This window comes from Salvelinus fontinalis, chromosome 19 (assembly GCF_029448725.1).
Source record: "Salvelinus fontinalis isolate EN_2023a chromosome 19, ASM2944872v1, whole genome shotgun sequence".
NCBI classification, from domain to species: Eukaryota; Metazoa; Chordata; class Actinopteri; order Salmoniformes; family Salmonidae; genus Salvelinus; species Salvelinus fontinalis.
In genome coordinates, this window is record NC_074683.1 from 55,246,937 (window position 1) to 55,272,347 (window position 25,411).

General features: G+C 45.2%; 1 protein-coding gene across 1 annotated transcript in view; it reads left to right on the forward strand.

Moving 5' to 3' along the window:
* Positions 1-25,411, forward strand: part of dip2a (disco-interacting protein 2 homolog A) — a 341,096-nt gene that overhangs the window by 247,724 nt on the left and 67,961 nt on the right. Inside the window, exons 24-25 of the mRNA XM_055871968.1 lie at positions 6,515-6,595; positions 22,558-22,681. Of these exons, the coding sequence (XP_055727943.1) occupies positions 6,515-6,595; positions 22,558-22,681 (205 nt within the window). The remainder of the gene's footprint in view (positions 1-6,514; positions 6,596-22,557; positions 22,682-25,411) is intronic.

Sequence of the window (25,411 nt, forward strand, 5' to 3'; positions counted from 1 at the left end):
TGAGGATCTTCTGGTTCTGTCTGTCTGTATACTGAGTTTCTCCTGGTTCTGTCTGTCTGTATACTGAGTATCTCCTGGTTCTGTCTGTCTGTATACTGAGGATCTCCTAGTTCTGTCTGTCTATTGAGGATCTCCTGGTTCTGTCTGTCTGTATACTGAGGATCTCCTGGTTCCGTCTGTATTCTGAGGATCTCCTGGTTCTGTCTGTCTGTATACTGAGGATCTCCTAGTTCTGTCTGTCTATTGAGGATCTCCTGGTTCTGTCTGTCTGTATACTGAGTTTCTCCTGGTTCTGTCTGTATTCTGAGGATCTTCTGATTATGTCTGTCTGTATACTGAGGATCTTCTGGTTCTGTCTGTCTGTATACTGAGTTTCTCCTGGTTCTGTCTGTCTGTATACTGAGTTTCTCCTGGTTCTGTCTGTCTGTATACTGAGGTTCTCCTTGTTCTGTCTGCCTGTATACTGAGGATCTCCTGGTTCCGTCTGTCTGTATACTGAGGATCTCCTAGTTCTGTCTGTCTGTATACTGAGGATCTCGTAGTTCTGTCTGTCTGTATACTGAGGATCTCCTGGTTCTGTCTGTATTCTGAGGATCTCCTGGTTCTGTCTGTCTGTATTCTGAGTATCTCCTGGTTCTGTCTGTCTGTATACTGAGGATCTCCTAGTTCTGTCTGTCTGTATACTGAGGATCTCCTGGTTCTGTCTGTCTGTATTCTGAGTATCTCCTGGTTCTGTCTGTCTGTATACTGTGTATCTCCTGGTTCTGTCTGTATTCTGAGTATCTCCTGGTTCTGTCTGTCTGTATACTGATTTTCTCCTGGTTCTGTCTGTATACTGAGTATCTCCTGGTTCTGTCTGTCTGTATACTGATTTTCTCCTGGTTCTGTCTGTATACTGAGTATCTCCTGGTTCTGTCTGTCTGTATACTGAGTATCTCCTGGTTCTGTCTGTCTGTATACTGAGTATCTCCTGGTTCTGTCTGTCTGTATACTGAGTATCTCCTGGTTCTGTCTGTCTGTATACTGAGTATCTCCTGGTTCTGTCTGTATTCTGAGGATCTTCTGGTTCTGTCTGTATACTGAGTATCTCCTGGTTCTGTCTGTCTGTATACTGAGGATCTCCTAGTTCTGTCTGTCTATTGAGGATCTCCTGGTTCTGTCTGTCTGTATACTGAGGATCTCCTGGTTCTGTCTGTATTCTGAGGATCTCCTGGTTCTGTCTGTCTGTATACTGAGGATCTCCTAGTTCTGTCTGTCTATTGAGGATCTCCTGGTTCTGTCTGTCTGTATACTGAGGATCTCCTGGTTCTGTCTGTCTGTATACTGAGGATCTCCTGGTTCTGTCTGTCTGTATACTGAGTATCTCCTAGTTCTGTCTGTATACTGAGTATCTCCTAGTTCTGTCTGTATTCTGAGGATCTCCTAGTTCTGTCTGATTACTGAGGATCTCCTAGTTCTGTCTGATTACTGAGGATCTCCTAGTTCTGTCTGTATACTGAGGATATCCTGGTTCCGTCTGTCTGTATACTGAGTATCTCCTGGTTCTGTCTGTATACTGAGGATCTCCTGGTTCTGTCTGTATATTGAGGATCTCCTGGTTCTGTCTGTATATTGAGGATCTCCTGGTTCTGTCTGTATACTGAGGATCTCCTGGTTCTGTCTGTATACTGAGGATCTCCTGGTTCAGTCTGTATACTGAGGATCTTCTGGTTCTGTCTGTATACTGAGGATCTCCTGGTTCTGTCTGTCTGTATACTGAGGATCTCCTGGTTCTGTCTCTATTCTGAGGATCTCCTGGTTCTGTCTGTATACTGAGGATCTCCTGGTTCTGTCTGTCTGTATACTGAGGATCTCCTGGTTCTGTCTGTATACTGAGGATCTCCTGGTCCAGTCTGTCTGTATACTGAGGATCTCCTGGTTCTGTCTGTATACTGAGGATCTTCTGGTTCTGTCTGTATACTGAGGACCTCCTGGTTCTGTCTGTATACTGAGGATCTTCTGGTTCTGTCAGTATACTGAGGATCTCCTGGTTCCGTCAGTATACTGAGGATCTCCTGGTTCTGTCTGTCTATATACTGAGTTTCTCCTGGTTCTGTCTGCCTGTATACTGAGGATCTCCTGGTTCCGTCTGTCTGTATACTGAGGATCTCCTAGTTCTGTCTGTCTGTATACTGAGGATCTCCTGGTTCTGTCTGTCTGTATTCTGAGTATCTCCTGGTTCTGTCTGTCTGTATACTGAGGATCTCCTGGTTCTGTCTGTCTGTATTCTGAGTATCTCCTGGTTCTGTCTGTCTGTATACTGAGTATCTCCTGGTTCTGTCTGTCTGTATACTGAGTTTCTCCTGGTTTCTGTCTGTCTGTATACTGAGTTTCTCCTGGTTTCTGTCTGTCTGTATACTGAGTATCTCCTGGTTCTGTCTGTCTGTATACTGAGTATCTCCTGGTTCTGTCTGTATACTGAGTATCTCCTGGTTCTGTCTGTCTGTATACTGAGTATCTCCTGGTTCTGTCTGTATTCTGAGGATCTTCTGGTTCTGTCTGTCTGTATACTGAGGATCTCCTAGTTCTGTCTGTCTATTGAGGATCTCCTGGTTCTGTCTGTCTGTATACTGAGGATCTCCTGGTTCCGTCTGTATACTGAGGATCTCCTGGTTCCGTCTGTCTGTATACTGAGGTTCTCCTGGTTCTGTCTGTCTGTATACTGAGGATCTCCTGGTTCTGTCTGTCTGTATTCTGAGTATCTCCTGGTTCTGTCTGTCTGTATACTGAGGTTCTCCTGGTTCTGTCTGTCTGTATACTGAGTATATCCTGGTTCCGTCTGTCTGTATACTGAGGATCTCCTTGTTCTGTCTGTCTGTATACTGAGGTTCTCCTGGTTCTGTCTGTCTGTATACTGAGGATCTCCTGGTTCTGTCTGTCTGTATTCTGAGTATCTCCTGGTTCTGTCTGTCTGTATACTGAGGATCTCCTGGTTCTGTCTGTATGCTGAGTATCTCCTAATTCTGTCTGTATACTGAGTATCTCCTAGTTCTGTCTGTATTCTGAGGATCTCCTAGTTCTGTCTGATTACTGAGGATCTCCTAGTTCTGTCTGTATACTGAGGATATCCTGGTTCCGTCTGTCTGTATACTGAGTATCTCCTGGTTCTGTCTGTATACTGAGTATCTCCTGGTTCTGTCTGTATACTGAGTTTCTCCTGGTTCTGTCTGTCTGTATACTGAGGATCTCCTAGTTCTGTCTGTCTGTATACTGAGGATCTCCTAGTTCTGTCTCTCTGTATACTGAGGATCTCCTGGTTATGTCTGTCTGTATACTGAGTTTCTCCTGGTTCTGTCTGTATACTGAGTTTCTCCTGGTTCTGTCTGTATACTGAGTTTCTCCTGGTTCTGTCTGTATACTGAGGATCTCCTGGTTCTGTCTGTCTGTATACTGAGGATCTCCTGGTTCTGTCTGTATACTCAGTTTCTCCTGGTTCTGTCTGTATTCTGAGTATCTCCTGGTTCTGTCTGTCTGTATACTGAGGATCTCCTGGTTCTGTCTGTATACTGAGGTTCTCCTGGTTCAGTCTGTATACTGAGGTTCTCCTGGTTCAGTCTGTATACTGAGGATCTTCTGGTTCTGTCTGTCTGTATACTGAGGATCTTCTGGTTCTGTCTGTCTGTATACTGAGGTTCTCCTGGTTCTGTCTGTATACTGAGTATCTCCTGGTTCTGTCTGTCTGTATACTGAGGTTCTTCTGGTTCAGTCTGTATACTGAGGTTCTCCTGGTTCAGTCTGTATACTGAGGATCTTCTGGTTCTGTCTGTCTGTATACTGAGTTTCTCCTGGTTCTGTCTGTATACTGAGTATCTCCTGGTTCTGTCTGTCTGTATACTGAGGATCTCCTGGTTCTGTCTGTCTGTGTACTGAGGATCTCCTGGTTCTGTCTCTCTGTATACTGAGGATCTCCTGGTTCTGTCTGTATACTAAGTTTCTCCTGGTTCTGTCTGTATACTGAGGATCTCCTGGTTCTGTCTGTCTGTATACTGAGGATCTCTTGGTTCTGTCTGTATACTGAGGATCTCCTGGTTCTGTCTGTATACTGAGTATCTCCTGGTTCCGTCTGTCTGTATACTTAGTTTCTCCTGGTTCTGTCTGTCTGTATACTGAGGATATCATGGTTCTGTCTGTCTGTATACTGAGTATCTCCTGGTTCTGTCTGTCTGTATTCTGAGTATCTCCTGGTACTGTCTGTCTGTATACTGAGTATCTCCTAGTTCTGTCTGTATACTGAGGTTCTCCTGGTTCAGTCTGTATACTGAGGATCTCCTGGTTCTGTCTTTCTGTATACTGAGGATCTTCTGGTTCTGTCTGTCTGTATACTGAGTATCTCCTGGTTTCTGTCTGTCTGTATAATGAGGATATCCTAGTTCTGTCTGTCTGTATACTGAGGTTCTCCTGGTTCAGTCTGTATACTGAGGATCTTCTGGTTCTGTCTGTCTGTATACTGAGGATCTTCTGGTTCTGTCTGTCTGTATACAGAGGATCTCCTGGTTCTGTCTGTATACTGAGGATATCCTGGTTCTGTCTGTATTCAGAGGATCTCCTGGTTCTGTCTGTATACTGAGTATCTCCTGGTTCTGTCTGTCTGTATACTGAGGATCTCCTGGTTCTGTCTGTATACTGAGTATCTCCTGGTTCTGTCTGTCTGTATACTGAGGATCTTCTGGTTCTGTCTGTCTGTATATTGAGGATCTCCTGGTTCTGTCTGTATACTGAGGATCTCCTGGTTCTGTCTGTATTCTGAGTATCTCCTGGTTCTGTCTGTCTGTATGCTGAGTATCTCCTGGTTCTGTCTGTATTCTGAGTATCTCCTGGTTCTGTCTGTATACTGAGTTTCTCCTGGTTCTGTCTGTCTGTATATTGAGTATCTCCTGGTTCTGTCTGTCTGTATACTGAGTATCTCCTGGTTCTGTCTGTATACTGAGGATATCTTGGTTCTGTCTGTCTGTATTTTAAGTTTCTCCTGGTTCTGTCTGTCTGTATACTGAGAATCTCCTGGTTCTGTCTGTATTCTGAGTATCTCCTTGTTCTGTCTGTATACTGAGTTTCTCCTGGTTCTGTCTGTATACTGAGGATCTCCTGGTTCTGTCTGATTACTGAGTATCTCCTGGTTCTGTCTGTATACTGAGTATCTCCTGGTTCTGTCTGTCTGTATACTGAGTATCTCCTGGTTCTGTCTGTATACTGAGTATCTCCTGGTTCTGTCTGTCTGTATACTGAGTATCTCCTGGTTCTGTCTGTCTGTATACTGAGTATCTCCTGGTTTCTGTCTGTCTGTATACTGAGGATCTCCTGGTTCTGTCTGTCTGTATACTGAGTATCTCCTGGGTCTGTCTGTATACTGAGTATCTCCTGGGTCTGTCTGTATTCTGAGTATCTCCTGGGTCTGTCTGTATTCTGAGTATCTCCTGGTTTCTGTCTGTCTGTATACTGAGGATCTCCTGGTTCTGTCTGTCTGTATTCTGAGTATCTCCTGGGTCTGTCTGTATACTGAGTATCTCCTGGTTCTGTCTGTATTCTGGGGATCTCCTGGTTCTGTCTGTCTGTATACTGGGGATCTCCTGGTTCTGTCTGTCTGTATACTGGGGATCTCCTGGTTCTGTCTGTCTGTCTGTATACTGAGTATCTCCTGGTTCTGTCTGTCTGTATACTGAGTATCTCCTGGTTCTGTCTGTATTCTGAATATCTCCTGGTTTCTGTCTGTCTGTATACTGACGATCTCCTGGTTCTGTCTGTGTACTGAGTATCTCCTGGTTCTGTCTGTCTATATGCTGAGTATCTCCTGGTTCTGTCTGTCTGTATACCGAGTATCTCCTGGTTCTGTCTGTCTACTGAATATTTCCTGGTTCTGTCTGTCTGTATACTGAATATTTCCTGGTTCTGTCTGTCTACTGAGTATCTCCTGGTTTCTGTCTTTCTGTATACTGAGTATCTCCTGGTTCTGTCTGTCTGTATACTGAGTATCTCCTGGTTCTGTCTGTATACTGAGTATCTCCTGGTTCTGTCTGTATACTGAGTATCTCCTGGTTCTGTCTGTCTGTATGCTGAGTATCTCCTGGTTCTGTCTGTCTGTATACTGAGTATCTCCTGGTTCTGTCTTTCTGTATACTGAGTATCTCCTGGTTCTGTCTGTCTGTATACTGAGTATCTCCTGGTTATGTCTGTATACTGAGTTTCTCCTGGTTCTGTCTGTATACTGAGTATCTCCTGGTTCTGTCTGTATACTGAGTATCTTCTGGTTTCTGTCTCTCTGTATACTGAGTATCTCCTGGTTCTGTCTGTATTCTGAGTATCTCCTGGTTCTGTCTGTCTGTATACTGAGTTTCTCCTGGTTCTGTCTGTCTGTATACTGAGTATCTCCTGGTTCTGTCTGTCTGTATTCTGAGTATCTCCTGGTTCTGTCTGTCTGTATTCTGAGGATCTCCTAGTTATGTCTGTATTCTGAGTATCTCCTGGTTTCTGTCTCCAATAGTTCCTCTACATGCAGGATGTTCTCCAGTGGAGAGCCCAAGCCACGCCTGACCATCCCCTGTTCATGGTGCTCAACGCCAAGGTACCTGCGTTGTCTCTGCTCTGACACGGCCAACACTTACCATAGGCAAACTGTCAATGTCTGCTCTGACACGGCCAACACTTACCATAGGCAAACTGTCAATGTCTGACACGGCCAACACTTACCATAGGCAAACTGTCAATGTCTGACACGGCCAACACTTACCATAGGCAAACTGTCAATGTCTGACACGGCCAACACTTACCATAGACAAACTGTCAATGTCTGACACGGCCAACACTTACCATAGGCAAACTGTCAATGTCTGCTCTGACACGGCCAACACTTACCATAGGCAAACTGTCAATGTCTGACACGGCCAACACTTACCATAGACAAACTGTCAATGTCTGACACGGCCAACACTTACCATAGACAAACTGTCAATGTCTGACACGGCCAACACTTACCATAGACAAACTGTCAATGTCTGACACGGCCAACACTTACCATAGACAAACTGTCAATGTCTACTCTGACACGGCCAACACTTACCATAGGCAAACTGTCAATGTCTGACACGGCCAACACTTACCATAGACAAACTGTCAATGTCTGACACGGCCAACACTTACCATAGGCAAACTGTCAATGTCTGACACGGCCAACACTTACCATAGACAAACTGTCAATGTCTGACACGGCCAACACTTACCATAGGCAAACTGTCAATGTCTGACACGGCCAACACTTACCATAGACAAACTGTCAATGTCTGACACGGCCAACACTTACCATAGGCAAACTGTCAATGTCTGACACGGCCAACACTTACCATAGACAAACTGTCAATGTCTGACACGGCCAACACTTACCATAGACAAACTGTCAATGTCTGACACGGCCAACACTTACCATAGACAAACTGTCAATGTCTGCTCTGACACGGCCAACACTTACCATAGGCAAACTGTCAATGTCTGACACGGCCAACACTTACCATAGACAAACTGTCAATGTCTGACACGGCCAACACTTACCATAGACAACTGTCAATGTCTGCTCTGACACGGCCAACACTTACCATAGGCAAACTGTCAATGTCTGACACGGCCAACACTTACCATAGGCAAACTGTCAATGTCTGCTCTGACACGGCCAACACTTACCATAGGCAAACTGTCAATGTCTGACACGGCCAACACTTACCATAGGCAAACTGTCAATGTCTGACACGGCCAACACTTACCATAGGCAAACTGTCAATGTCTGACACGGCCAACACTTACCATAGACAACTGTCAATGTCTGCTCTGACACGGCCAACACTTACCATAGACAAACTGTCAATGTCTGCTCTGACACGGCCAACACTTACCATAGGCAAACTGTCAATGTCTGCTCTGACACGGCCAACACTTACCATAGGCAAACTGTCAATGTCTGCTCTGACACGGCCAACACTTACCATAGGCAAACTGTCAATGTCTGCTCTGACACGGCCAACACTTACCATAGGCAAACTGTCAATGTCTGACACGGCCAACACTTACCATAGGCAAACTGTCAATGTCTGACACGGCCAACACTTACCATAGACAAACTGTCAATGTCTACTCTGACACGGCCAACACTTACCATAGACAAACTGTCAATGTCTGACACGGCCAACACTTACCATAGGCAAACTGTCAATGTCTGTTCTGACACGGCCAACACTTACCATAGGCAAACTGTCAATGTCTGCTCTGACACGGCCAACACTTACCATAGACAAACTGTCAATGTCTGACACGGCCAACACTTACCATAGGCAAACTGTCAATGTCTGACACGGCCAACACTTACCATAGGCAAACTGTCAATGTCTGACACGGCCAACACTTACCATAGACAAACTGTCAATGTCTGACACGGCCAACACTTACCATAGACAAACTGTCAATGTCTGCTCTGACACGGCCAACACTTACCATAGACAAACTGTCAATGTCTGCTCTGACACGGCCAACACTTACCATAGGCAAACTGTCAATGTCTACTCTGACACGGCCAACACTTACCATAGGCAAACTGTCAATGTCTGCTCTGACACGGCCAACACTTACCATAGACAAACTGTCAATGTCTGACACGGCCAACACTTACCATAGACAAACTGTCAATGTCTGACACAGCCAACACTTACCATAGACAACTGTCAATGTCTGACACGGCCAACACTTACCATAGGCAAACTGTCAATGTCTGACACGGCCAACACTTACCATAGACAAACTGTCAATGTCTGACACGGCCAACACTTACCATAGACAAACTGTCAATGTCTGACACGGCCAACACTTACCATAGGCAAACTGTCAATGTCTGACACGGCCAACACTTACCATAGACAAACTGTCAATGTCTACTCTGACACGGCCAACACTTACCATAGACAAACTGTCAATGTCTGACACGGCCAACACTTACCATAGGCAAACTGTCAATGTCTGACACGGCCAACACTTACCATAGACAAACTGTCAATGTCTGCTCTGACACGGCCAACACTTACCATAGGCAAACTGTCAATGTCTGACACGGCCAACACTTACCATAGACAAACTGTCAATGTCTGCTCTGACACGGCCAACACTTACCATAGACAAACTGTCAATGTCTGACACGGCCAACACTTACCATAGGCAAACTGTCAATGTCTGACACGGCCAACACTTACCATAGACAAACTGTCAATGTCTGCTCTGACACGGCCAACACTTACCATAGGCAAACTGTCAATGTCTGACACGGCCAACACTTACCATAGGCAAACTGTCAATGTCTGACACGGCCAACACTTACCATAGGCAAACTGTCAATGTCTGACACGGCCAACACTTACCATAGGCAAACTGTCAATGTCTACTCTGACACGGCCAACACTTACCATAGACAAACTGTCAATGTCTGACACGGCCAACACTTACCATAGACAAACTGTCAATGTCTGACACGGCCAACACTTACCATAGACAAACTGTCAATGTCTGACACGGCCAACACTTACCATAGACAAACTGTCAATGTCTGACACGGCCAACACTTACCATAGACAAACTGTCAATGTCTGACACGGCCAACACTTACCATAGACAAACTGTCAATGTCTGACACGGCCAACACTTACCATAGACAAACTGTCAATGTCTGACACGGCCAACACTTACCATAGACAAACTGTCAATGTCTGACACGGCCAACACTTACCATAGACAAACTGTCAATGTCTGACACGGCCAACACTTACCATAGGCAAACTGTCAATGTCTACTCTGACACGGCCAACACTTACCATAGACAAACTGTCAATGTCTGACACGGCCAACACTTACCATAGACAAACTGTCAATGTCTGCTCTGACACGGCCAACACTTACCATAGACAAACTGTCAATGTCTGACACGGCCAACACTTACCATAGGCAAACTGTCAATGTCTGACACGGCCAACACTTACCATAGACAAACTGTCAATGTCTGACACGGCCAACACTTACCATAGACAAACTGTCAATGTCTGACACGGCCAACACTTACCATAGACAAACTGTCAATGTCTGACACGGCCAACACTTACCATAGACAAACTGTCAATGTCTGACACGGCCAACACTTACCATAGACAAACTGTCAATGTCTGACACGGCCAACACTTACCATAGGCAAACTGTCAATGTCTGACACGGCCAACACTTACCATAGACAAACTGTCAATGTCTGACACGGCCAACACTTACCATAGGCAAACTGTCAATGGTTGACACGGCCAACACTTACCATAGACAAACTGTCAATGTCTGACACGGCCAACACTTACCATAGACAAACTGTCAATGTCTGACACGGCCAACACTTACCATAGACAAACTGTCAATGTCTGACACGGCCAACACTTACCATAGGCAAACTGTCAATGTCTGACACGGCCAACACTTACCATAGGCAAACTGTCAATGTCTACTCTGACACGGCCAACACTTACCATAGACAAACTGTCAATGTCTGACACGGCCAACACTTACCATAGGCAAACTGTCAATGTCTGACACGGCCAACACTTACCATAGACAAACTGTCAATGTCTGACACGGCCAACACTTACCATAGGCAAACTGTCAATGTCTGACACGGCCAACATTTACCATAGGCAAACTGTCAATGTCTGACACGGCCAACACTTACCATAGACAAACTGTCAATGTCTGACACGGCCAACACTTACCATAGGCAAACTGTCAATGTCTGACACGGCCAACACTTACCATAGACAAACTGTCAATGTCTGACACGGCCAACACTTACCATAGACAAACTGTCAATGTCTGACACGGCCAACACTTACCATAGACAAACTGTCAATGTCTGACACGGCCAACACTTACCATAGACAAACTGTCAATGTCTGACACGGCCAACACTTACCATAGACAAACTGTCAATGTCTGACACGGCCAACACTTACCATAGACAAACTGTCAATGTCTGACACGGCCAACACTTACCATAGACAAACTGTCAATGTCTGACACGGCCAACACTTACCATAGACAAACTGTCAATGTCTGACACGGCCAACACTTACCATAGGCAAACTGTCAATGTCTGACACGGCCAACACTTACCATAGACAAACTGTCAATGTCTGACACGGCCAACACTTACCATAGGCAAACTGTCAATGTCTGACACGGCCAACACTTACCATAGACAAACTGTCAATGTCTGACACGGCCAACACTTACCATAGGCAAACTGTCAATGTCTGACACGGCCAACACTTACCATAGACAAACTGTCAATGTCTGACACGGCCAACACTTACCATAGACAACTGTCAATGTCTGCTCTGACACGGCCAACACTTACCATAGGCAAACTGTCAATGTCTGACACGGCCAACACTTACCATAGACAAACTGTCAATGTCTGACACGGCCAACACTTACCATAGACAACTGTCAATGTCTGCTCTGACACGGCCAACACTTACCATAGGCAAACTGTCAATGTCTGACACGGCCAACACTTACCATAGGCAAACTGTCAATGTCTGCTCTGACACGGCCAACACTTACCATAGGCAAACTGTCAATGTCTGACACGGCCAACACTTACCATAGGCAAACTGTCAATGTCTGACACGGCCAACACTTACCATAGGCAAACTGTCAATGTCTGACACGGCCAACACTTACCATAGACAACTGTCAATGTCTGCTCTGACACGGCCAACACTTACCATAGACAAACTGTCAATGTCTGCTCAGACACGGCCAACACTTACCATAGGCAAACTGTCAATGTCTGCTCTGACACGGCCAACACTTACCATAGGCAAACTGTCAATGTCTGCTCTGACACGGCCAACACTTACCATAGGCAAACTGTCAATGTCTGCTCTGACACGGCCAACACTTACCATAGGCAAACTGTCAATGTCTGACACGGCCAACACTTACCATAGGCAAACTGTCAATGTCTGACACGGCCAACACTTACCATAGACAAACTGTCAATGTCTGACACGGCCAACACTTACCATAGACAAACTGTCAATGTCTGACACGGCCAACACTTACCATAGACAAACTGTCAATGTCTGACACGGCCAACACTTACCATAGACAAACTGTCAATGTCTGACACGGCCAACACTTACCATAGGCAAACTGTCAATGTCTACTCTGACACGGCCAACACTTACCATAGACAAACTGTCAATGTCTGACACGGCCAACACTTACCATAGACAAACTGTCAATGTCTGCTCTGACACGGCCAACACTTACCATAGACAAACTGTCAATGTCTGACACGGCCAACACTTACCATAGGCAAACTGTCAATGTCTGACACGGCCAACACTTACCATAGACAAACTGTCAATGTCTGACACGGCCAACACTTACCATAGACAAACTGTCAATGTCTGACACGGCCAACACTTACCATAGACAAACTGTCAATGTCTGACACGGCCAACACTTACCATAGACAAACTGTCAATGTCTGACACGGCCAACACTTACCATAGACAAACTGTCAATGTCTGACACGGCCAACACTTACCATAGGCAAACTGTCAATGTCTGACACGGCCAACACTTACCATAGACAAACTGTCAATGTCTGACACGGCCAACACTTACCATAGGCAAACTGTCAATGGTTGACACGGCCAACACTTACCATAGACAAACTGTCAATGTCTGACACGGCCAACACTTACCATAGACAAACTGTCAATGTCTGACACGGCCAACACTTACCATAGACAAACTGTCAATGTCTGACACGGCCAACACTTACCATAGGCAAACTGTCAATGTCTGACACGGCCAACACTTACCATAGGCAAACTGTCAATGTCTACTCTGACACGGCCAACACTTACCATAGACAAACTGTCAATGTCTGACACGGCCAACACTTACCATAGGCAAACTGTCAATGTCTGACACGGCCAACACTTACCATAGACAAACTGTCAATGTCTGACACGGCCAACACTTACCATAGGCAAACTGTCAATGTCTGACACGGCCAACATTTACCATAGGCAAACTGTCAATGTCTGACACGGCCAACACTTACCATAGACAAACTGTCAATGTCTGACACGGCCAACACTTACCATAGGCAAACTGTCAATGTCTGACACGGCCAACACTTACCATAGACAAACTGTCAATGTCTGACACGGCCAACACTTACCATAGACAAACTGTCAATGTCTGACACGGCCAACACTTACCATAGACAAACTGTCAATGTCTGACACGGCCAACACTTACCATAGACAAACTGTCAATGTCTGACACGGCCAACACTTACCATAGACAAACTGTCAATGTCTGACACGGCCAACACTTACCATAGACAAACTGTCAATGTCTGACACGGCCAACACTTACCATAGACAAACTGTCAATGTCTGACACGGCCAACACTTACCATAGACAAACTGTCAATGTCTGACACGGCCAACACTTACCATAGGCAAACTGTCAATGTCTGACACGGCCAACACTTACCATAGACAAACTGTCAATGTCTGACACGGCCAACACTTACCATAGGCAAACTGTCAATGTCTGACACGGCCAACACTTACCATAGACAAACTGTCAATGTCTGACACGGCCAACACTTACCATAGGCAAACTGTCAATGTCTGACACGGCCAACACTTACCATAGACAAACTGTCAATGTCTGACACGGCCAACACTTACCATAGACAACTGTCAATGTCTGCTCTGACACGGCCAACACTTACCATAGGCAAACTGTCAATGTCTGACACGGCCAACACTTACCATAGACAAACTGTCAATGTCTGACACGGCCAACACTTACCATAGACAACTGTCAATGTCTGCTCTGACACGGCCAACACTTACCATAGGCAAACTGTCAATGTCTGACACGGCCAACACTTACCATAGGCAAACTGTCAATGTCTGCTCTGACACGGCCAACACTTACCATAGGCAAACTGTCAATGTCTGACACGGCCAACACTTACCATAGGCAAACTGTCAATGTCTGACACGGCCAACACTTACCATAGGCAAACTGTCAATGTCTGACACGGCCAACACTTACCATAGACAACTGTCAATGTCTGCTCTGACACGGCCAACACTTACCATAGACAAACTGTCAATGTCTGCTCAGACACGGCCAACACTTACCATAGGCAAACTGTCAATGTCTGCTCTGACACGGCCAACACTTACCATAGGCAAACTGTCAATGTCTGCTCTGACACGGCCAACACTTACCATAGGCAAACTGTCAATGTCTGCTCTGACACGGCCAACACTTACCATAGGCAAACTGTCAATGTCTGACACGGCCAACACTTACCATAGGCAAACTGTCAATGTCTGACACGGCCAACACTTACCATAGACAAACTGTCAATGTCTGACACGGCCAACACTTACCATAGACAAACTGTCAATGTCTACTCTGACACGGCCAACACTTACCATAGACAAACTGTCAATGTCTGACACGGCCAACACTTACCATAGGCAAACTGTCAATGTCTGTTCTGACACGGCCAACACTTACCATAGGCAAACTGTCAATGTCTGCTCTGACACGGCCAACACTTACCATAGACAAACTGTCAATGTCTGACACGGCCAACACTTACCATAGGCAAACTGTCAATGTCTGACACGGCCAACACTTACCATAGGCAAACTGTCAATGTCTGACACGGCCAACACTTACCATAGACAAACTGTCAATGTCTGACACGGCCAACACTTACCATAGACAAACTGTCAATGTCTGCTCTGACACGGCCAACACTTACCATAGACAAACTGTCAATGTCTGCTCTGACACGGCCAACACTTACCATAGGCAAACTGTCAATGTCTACTCTGACACGGCCAACACTTACCATAGGCAAACTGTCAATGTCTGCTCTGACACGGCCAACACTTACCATAGACAAACTGTCAATGTCTGACACGGCCAACACTTACCATAGACAAACTGTCAATGTCTGACACAGCCAACACTTACCATAGACAACTGTCAATGTCTGACACGGCCAACACTTACCATAGACAAACTGTCAATGTCTACTCTGACACGGCCAACACTTACCATAGACAAACTGTCAATGTCTGACACGGCCAACACTTACCATAGGCAAACTGTCAATGTCTGTTCTGACACGGCCAACACTTACCATAGGCAAACTGTCAATGTCTGCTCTGACACGGCCAACACTTACCATAGGCAAACTGTCAATGTCTGACACGGCCAACACTTACCATAGGCAAACTGTCAATGTCTGACACGGCCAACACTTACCATAGACAAACTGTCAATGTCTGACACGGCCAACACTTACCATAGACAAACTGTCAATGTCTGCTCTGACACGGCCAACACTTACCATAGACAAACTGTCAATGTCTGCTCTGACACGGCCAACACTTACCATAGGCAAACTGTCAATGTCTACTCTGACACGGCCAACACTTACCATAGGCAAACTGTCAATGTCTGCTCTGACACGGCCAACACTTACCATAGACAAACTGTCAATGTCTGACACGGCCAACACTTACCATAGACAAACTGTCAATGTCTGACACGGCCAACACTTACCATAGGCAAACTGTCAATGTCTGACACGGCCAACACTTACCATAGGCAAACTGTCAATGTCTGACACGGCCAACACTTACCATAGGCAAACTGTCAATGTCTGACACGGCCAACACTTACCATAGACAAACTGTCAATGTCTGACACGGCCAACACTTACCATAGGCAAACTGTCAATGTCTGACACGGCCAACACTTACCATAGACAAACTGTCAATGTCTGCTCTGACACGGCCAACACTTACCATAGGCAAACTGTCAATGTCTGACACGGCCAACACTTACCATAGGCAAACTGTCAATGTCTGACACGGCCAACACTTACCATAGGCAAACTGTCAATGTCTGACACGGCCAACACTTACCATAGGCAAACTGTCAATGTCTACTCTGACACGGCCAACACTTACCATAGACAAACTGTCAATGTCTGACACGGCCAACACTTACCATAGACAAACTGTCAATGTCTGACACGGCCAACACTTACCATAGACAAACTGTCAATGTCTGACACGGCCAACACTTACCATAGACAAACTGTCAATGTCTGACACGGCCAACACTTACCATAGACAAACTGTCAATGTCTGACACGGCCAACACTTACCATAGACAAACTGTCAATGTCTGACACGGCCAACACTTACCATAGACAAACTGTCAATGTCTGACACGGCCAACACTTACCATAGGCAAACTGTCAATGTCTGACACGGCCAACACTTACCATAGACAAACTGTCAATGTCTGACACGGCCAACACTTACCATAGACAAACTGTCAATGTCTGACACGGCCAACACTTACCATAGGCAAACTGTCAATGTCTGACACGGCCAACACTTGCCATAGGCAAACTGTCAATGTCTGACACGGCCAACACTTACCATAGGCAAACTGTCAATGTCTGACACGGCCAACACTTACCATAGACAAACTGTCAATGTCTGACACGGCCAACACTTACCATAGACAAACTGTCAATGTCTGACACGGCCAACACTTACCATAGACAAACTGTCAATGTCTGACACGGCCAACACTTACCATAGGCAAACTGTCAATGTCTACTCTGACACGGCCAACACTTACCATAGACAAACTGTCAATGTCTGACACGGCCAACACTTACCATAGACAAACTGTCAATGTCTGCTCTGACACGGCCAACACTTACCATAGGCAAACTGTCAATGTCTGACACGGCCAACACTTACCATAGGCAAACTGTCAATGTCTGACACGGCCAACACTTACCATAGACAAACTGTCAATGTCTGACACGGCCAACACTTACCATAGACAAACTGTCAATGTCTGACACGGCCAACACTTACCATAGACAAACTGTCAATGTCTGACACGGCCAACACTTACCATAGACAAACTGTCAATGTCTGACACGGCCAACACTTACCATAGGCAAACTGTCAATGTCTGACACGGCCAACACTTACCATAGACAAACTGTCAATGTCTGACACGGCCAACACTTACCATAGGCAAACTGTCAATGTCTGACACGGCCAACACTTACCATAGGCAAACTGTCAATGTCTACTCTGACACGGCCAACACTTACCATAGACAAACTGTCAATGTCTGACACGGCCAACACTTACCATAGACAAACTGTCAATGTCTGCTCTGACACGGCCAACACTTACCATAGACAAACTGTCAATGTCTGACACGGCCAACACTTACCATAGGCAAACTGTCAATGTCTGACACGGCCAACACTTACCATAGACAAACTGTCAATGTCTGACACGGCCAACACTTACCATAGACAAACTGTCAATGTCTGACACGGCCAACACTTACCATAGACAAACTGTCAATGTCTGACACGGCCAACACTTACCATAGACAAACTGTCAATGTCTGACACGGCCAACACTTACCATAGGCAAACTGTCAATGTCTGACACGGCCAACACTTACCATAGGCAAACTGTCAATGTCTGACACGGCCAACACTTACCATAGACAAACTGTCAATGTCTGACACGGCCAACACTTACCATAGACAAACTGTCAATGTCTGACACGGCCAACACTTACCATAGACAAACTGTCAATGTCTGACACGGCCAACACTTACCATAGGCAAACTGTCAATGTCTGCTCTGACACGGCCAACACTTACCATAGACAAACTGTCAATGTCTGACACGGCCAACACTTACCATAGGCAAACTGTCAATGTCTGACACGGCCAACACTTACCATAGACAAACTGTCAATGTCTGACACGGCCAACACTTACCATAGGCAAACTGTCAATGTCTGACACGGCCAACACTTACCATAGGCAAACTGTCAATGTCTGACACGGCCAACACTTACCATAGACAAACTGTCAATGTCTGACACGGCCAACACTTACCATAGGCAAACTGTCAATGTCTGACACGGCCAACACTTACCATAGACAAACTGTCAATGTCTGACACGGCCAACACTTACCATAGACAAACTGTCAATGTCTGACACGGCCAACACTTACCATAGACAAACTGTCAATGTCTGACACGGCCAACACTTACCATAGACAAACTGTCAATGTCTGACACGGCCAACACTTACCATAGACAAGCTGTCAATGTCTGACACGGCCAACACTTACCATAGACAAACTGTCAATGTCTGACACGGCCAACACTTACCATAGACAAACTGTCAATGTCTGACACGGCCAACACTTACCATAGGCAAACTGTCAATGTCTGTTCTGACACGGCCAACACTTACCATAGGCAAACTGTCAATGTCTGCTCTGACACGGCCAACACTTACCATAGACAAACTGTCAATGTCTGACACGGCCAACACTTACCATAGGCAAACTGTCAATGTCTGACACGGCCAACACTTACCATAGGCAAACTGTCAATGTCTGACACGGCCAACACTTACCATAGACAAACTGTCAATGTCTGACACGGCCAACACTTACCATAGACAAACTGTCAATGTCTGCTCTGACACGGCCAACACTTACCATAGACAAACTGTCAATGTCTGCTCTGACACGGCCAACACTTACCATAGGCAAACTGTCAATGTCTACTCTGACACGGCCAACACTTACCATAGGCAAACTGTCAATGTCTGCTCTGACACGGCCAACACTTACCATAGACAAACTGTCAATGTCTGACACGGCCAACACTTACCATAGACAAACTGTCAATGTCTGACACGGCCAACACTTACCATAGGCAAACTGTCAATGTCTGACACGGCCAACACTTACCATAGACAAACTGTCAATGTCTGACACGGCCAACACTTACCATAGACAAACTGTCAATGTCTGACACGGCCAACACTTACCATAGACAAACTGTCAATGTCTGACACGGCCAACACTTACCATAGACAAACTGTCAATGTCTGACACGGCCAACACTTACCATAGACAAACTGTCAATGTCTGACACGGCCAACACTTACCATAGGCAAACTGTCAATGTCTGACACGGCCAACACTTACCATAGGCAAACTGTCAATGTCTGACACGGCCAACACTTACCATAGACAAACTGTCAATGTCTGACACGGCCAACACTTACCATAGGCAAACTGTCAATGTCTGACACGGCCAACACTTACCATAGGCAAACTGTCAATGTCTGACACGGCCAACACTTACCATAGGCAAACTGTCAATGTCTGACACGGCCAACACTTACCATAGACAAACTGTCAATGTCTGACACGGCCAACACTTACCATAGGCAAACTGTCAATGTCTGACACGGCCAACACTTACCTTAGACAAACTGTCAATGTCTGACACGGCCAACACTTACCATAGACAAACTGTCAATGTCTGACACGGCCAACACTTACCATAGACAAACTGTCAATGTCTGACACGGCCAACACTTACCATAGGCAAACTGTCAATGTCTACTCTGACACGGCCAACACTTACCATAGACAAACTGTCAATGTCTGACACGGCCAACACTTACCATAGACAAACTGTCAATGTCTGCTCTGACACGGCCAACACTTACCATAGACAAACTGTCAATGTCTGACACGGCCAACACTTACCATAGACAAACTGTCAATGTCTGACACGGCCAACACTTACCATAGACAAACTGTCAATGTCTGACACGGCCAACACTTACCATAGGCAAACTGTCAATGTCTGACACGGCCAACACTTACCATAGACAAACTGTCAATGTCTGACACGGCCAACACTTACCATAGACAAACTGTCAATGTCTGACACGGCCAACACTTACCATAGACAAACTGTCAATGTCTGACACGGCCAACACTTACCATAGACAAACTGTCAATGTCTGACACGGCCAACACTTACCATAGACAAACTGTCAATGTCTGACACGGCCAACACTTACCATAGGCAAACTGTCAATGTCTGACACGGCCAACACTTACCATAGACAAACTGTCAATGTCTGACACGGCCAACACTTACCATAGGCAAACTGTCAATGTCTGACACGGCCAACACTTACCATAGACAAACTGTCAATGTCTGACACGGCCAACACTTACCATAGACAAACTGTCAATGTCTGACACGGCCAACACTTACCATAGGCAAACTGTCAATGTCTGACACGGCCAACACTTACCATAGACAAACTGTCAATGTCTACTCTGACACGGCCAACACTTACCATAGACAAACTGTCAATGTCTGACACGGCCAACACTTACCATAGACAAACTGTCAATGTCTGACACGGCCAACACTTACCATAGACAAACTGTCAATGTCTACTCTGACACGGCCAACACTTACCATAGACAAACTGTCAATGTCTGACACGGCCAACACTTACCATAGGCAAACTGTCAATGTCTGTTCTGACACGGCCAACACTTACCATAGACAAACTGTCAATGTCTGACACGGCCAACACTTACCATAGGCAAACTGTCAATGTCTGACACGGCCAACACTTACCATAGGCAAACTGTCAATGTCTGACACGGCCAACACTTACCATAGACAAACTGTCAATGTCTGACACGGCCAACACTTACCATAGACAAACTGTCAATGTCTGCTCTGACACGGCCAACACTTACCATAGACAAACTGTCAATGTCTGCTCTGACACGGCCAACACTTACCATAGGCAAACTGTCAATGTCTACTCTGACACGGCCAACACTTACCATAGGCAAACTGTCAATGTCTGCTCTGACACGGCCAACACTTACCATAGACAAACTGTCAATGTCTGACACGGCCAACACTTACCATAGGCAAACTGTCAATGTCTGACACGGCCAACACTTACCATAGGCAAACTGTCAATGTCTGACACGGCCAACACTTACCATAGACAAACTGTCAATGTCTGACACGGCCAACACTTACCATAGGCAAACTGTCAATGTCTGACACGGCCAACACTTACCATAGACAAACTGTCAATGTCTGCTCTGACACGGCCAACACTTACCATAGGCAAACTGTCAATGTCTGACACGGCCAACACTTACCATAGGCAAACTGTCAATGTCTGACACGGCCAACACTTACCATAGGCAAACTGTCAATGTCTGACACGGCCAACACTTACCATAGGCAAACTGTCAATGTCTGACACGGCCAACACTTACCATAGGCAAACTGTCAATGTCTACTCTGACACGGCCAACACTTACCATAGACAAACTGTCAATGTCTGACACGGCCAACACTTACCATAGACAAACTGTCAATGTCTGACACGGCCAACACTTACCATAGACAAACTGTCAATGTCTGACACGGCCAACACTTACCATAGACAAACTGTCAATGTCTGACACGGCCAACACTTACCATAGACAAACTGTCAATGTCTGACACGGCCAACACTTACCATAGGCAAACTGTCAATGTCTACTCTGACACGGCCAACACTTACCATAGACAAACTGTCAATGTCTGACACGGCCAACACTTACCATAGACAAACTGTCAATGTCTGACACGGCCAACACTTACCATAGACAAACTGTCAATGTCTGACACGGCCAACACTTACCATAGACAAACTGTCAATGTCTGACACGGCCAACACTTACCATAGACAAACTGTCAATGTCTGACACGGCCAACACTTACCATAGGCAAACTGTCAATGTCTGACACGGCCAACACTTACCATAGACAAACTGTCAATGTCTGACACGGCCAACACTTACCATAGGCAAACTGTCAATGTCTGACACGGCCAACACTTACCATAGACAAACTGTCAATGTCTGACACGGCCAACACTTACCATAGGCAAACTGTCAATGTCTGACACGGCCAACACTTACCATAGGCAAACTGTCAATGTTTCTCTGACACGGCCAACACTTACCATAGACAAACTGTCAATGTCTGACACGGCCAACACTTACCATAGGCAAACTGTCAATGTCTGACACGGCCAACACTTACCATAGACAAACTGTCAATGTCTGACACGGCCAACACTTACCATAGGCAAACTGTCAATGTCTGACACGGCCAACACTTACCATAGGCAAACTGTCAATGTCTGACACGGCCAACACTTACCATAGACAAACTGTCAATGTCTGACACGGCCAACACTTACCATAGACAAACTGTCAATGTCTGACACGGCCAACACTTACCATAGACAAACTGTCAATTTCTTCTGTGGTTATCTTGTACTGTATTGAGTTTATAGCTGTCAGTGTCTACTGTGGTTATTTCTGTGGTTTTGTTATTATGTTTGTTATTTTTCTTTTGTTATTTTGTACTGTATTGAGTGTATAAGGTGATTAATTGTTTAACAGTGAACCCTGATGTTGTTGTCCAGGGCACAGTGTCCAGCACTGCTTCCTGTCTGCAGCTGCAAAAGCGGGCAGAGCGTGTTGCCGTGGCGCTGATAGAGAAGGGACGCCTCAACCCCGGAGATCACGTAGCACTGGTTTACCCTCCAGGTAATTACCCTGACCCCTGACCCCTGACCCTCTGATTATAGCTCTCCAGACTGGTATACATGTTACTGGTTTACCCTCCAGGTAATTACCCTGACCCCTGACCCTCTGATTATAGCTCTCCAGACTGGTATACATGTTACTGGTTTACCCTCCAGGTAATTACACTGACCCCTGACCCCTGACCCTCTGATTATAGCTCTCCAGACTGGTATACATGTTACTGGTTTACCCTCCAGGTAATTACCCTGACCCCTGACCCTCTGATTATAGCTCTCCAGACTGGTATACATGTTACTGGTTTACCCTCCAGGTAATTACCCTGACCCCTGACCCTCTGATTATAGCTCTCCAGACTGGTATACATGTTACTGGTTTACCCTCCAGGTAATTACCCTGACCCCTGACCCTCTGATTATAGCTCTCCAGACTGGTATACATGTTACTGGTTTACCCTCCAGGTAATTACCCTGACCCCTGACCCTCTGATTATAGCTCTCCAGACTGGTATACATGTTACTGGTTTACCCTCCAGGTAATTACACTGACCCCTGACCCCTGACCCTCTGATTATAGCTCTCCAGACTGGTATACATGTTACTGGTTTACCCTCCAGGTAATTACACTGACCCCTGACCCCTGACCCTCTGATTATAGCTCTCCAGACTGGTATACATGTTACTGGTTTACCCTCCAGGTAATTACACTGACCCCTGACCCCTGACCCTCTGATTATAGCTCTCCAGACTGGTATACATGTTACTGGTTCTCTGTTTGTGTCTGATGGTCACTAAATCAAATCAAATTCTTTTGGTCACATACATGTGTTGAGCAGATGTTATTGCTGGTGTAGCGAAATGCTTGTGTTCCTAGCTCCAACAGTAATATCTAACTAAATGCTTGTGTTCCTAGCTCCATCAGTGCAGTAGTATCTAACTAAATGCTTGTGTTCCTAGCTCCAACAGTAATATCTAACTAAATGCTTGTGTTCCTAGCTCCATCAGTGCAGTAGTATCTAACTAAATGCTTGTGTTCCTAGCTCCAACAGTAATATCTAACTAAATGCTTGTGTTCCTAGCTCCAACAGTAATATCTAACTAAATGCTTGTGTTCCTAGCTCCATCAGTGCAGTAGTATCTAACTAAATGCTTGTGTTTCCAGCTCCAACAGTGCAGTAATATCTAACTAAATGCTTGTGTTCCTAGCTCCAACAGTGCAGTAATATCTAACTAAATGCTTGTGTTCCTAGCTCCAACAGTGCAGTAACATCTAACTAAATGCTTGTGTTTCCAGCTCCAACAGTGCAGTAATATCTAACTAAATGCTTGTGTTCCTAGCTCCAACAGTGCAGTAATATCTAACTAAATGCTTGTGTTCCTAGCTCCAACAGTAGTATCTAACTAAATGCTTGTGTTTCTAGCTCCAACAGTAATATCTAACTAAATGCTTGTGTTTCTAGCTCCAACAGTGCAGTAGTATCTAACTAAATGCTTGTGTTCCTAGCTCCAACAGTGCAGTAGTATCTAACTAAATGCTTGTGTTCCTAGCTCCAACAGTAATATCTAACTAAATGCTTGTGTTCCTAGCTCCAACAGTAGTATCTAACTAAATGCTTGTGTTCCTAGCTCCAACAGTAATATCTAACTAAATGCTTGTGTTCCTAGCTCCAACAGTGCAGTAATATCTAACTAAATGCTTGTGTTTCTAGCTCCAACAGTACAGTAGTATCTAACTAAATGCTTGTGTTCCTAGCTCCAACAGTGCAGTAGTATCTAACTAAATGCTTGTGTTTCTAGCTCCAACAGTACAGTAGTATCTAACTAAATGCTTGTGTTCCTAGCTCCAACAGTGCAGTAGTATCTAACTAAATGCTTGTGTTTCTAGCTCCAACAGTAATATCTAACTAAATGCTTGTGTTCCTAGCTCCAACAGTGCAGCAGTATCTAACTAAATGCTTGTGTTCCTAGCTCCTACAGTGCAGTAGTATCTAACTAAATGCTTGTGTTCCTAGCTCCAACAGTAATATCTAACTAAATGCTTGTGTTTCTAGCTCCAACAGTGCAGTAGTATCTAACTAAATGCTTGTGTTCCTAGCTCCAACAGTAATATCTAACTAAATGCTTGTGTTCCTAGCTCCAACAGTAGTATCTAACTGAATGCTTGTGTTCCTAGCTCCAACAGTGCAGTAGTATCTAGCTAAATGCTTGTGTTCCTAGCTCCAACAGTAATATCTAACTAAATGCTTGTGTTCCTAGCTCCAACAGTAGTATCTAACTAAATGCTTGTGTTCCTAGCTCCAACAGTAATATCTAACTAAATGCTTGTGTTCCTAGCTCCAACAGTAGTATCTAACTAAATGCTTGTGTTTCTAGCTCCAACAGTAATATCTAACTAAATGCTTGTGTTCCTAGCTTCAACAGTGCAGTAATATCTAACTAAATGCTTGTGTTCCTAGCTCCAACAGTGCAGTAGTATCTAACTAAATGCTTGTGTTCCTAGCTCCAACAGTAATATCTAACTAAATGCGTGTGTTCCTAGCTCCAACAGTGCAGTAGTATCTAACTAAATGCTTGTGTTCCTAGCTCCAACAGTGCAGTAATATCTAACTAAATGCTTGTGTTCCTAGCTCCAACAGTGGAGTAGTATCTAACTAAATGCTTGTGTTCCTAGCTCCAACAGTAATATCTAACTAAATGCTTGTGTTCCTAGCTCCAACAGTGCAGTAATATCTAA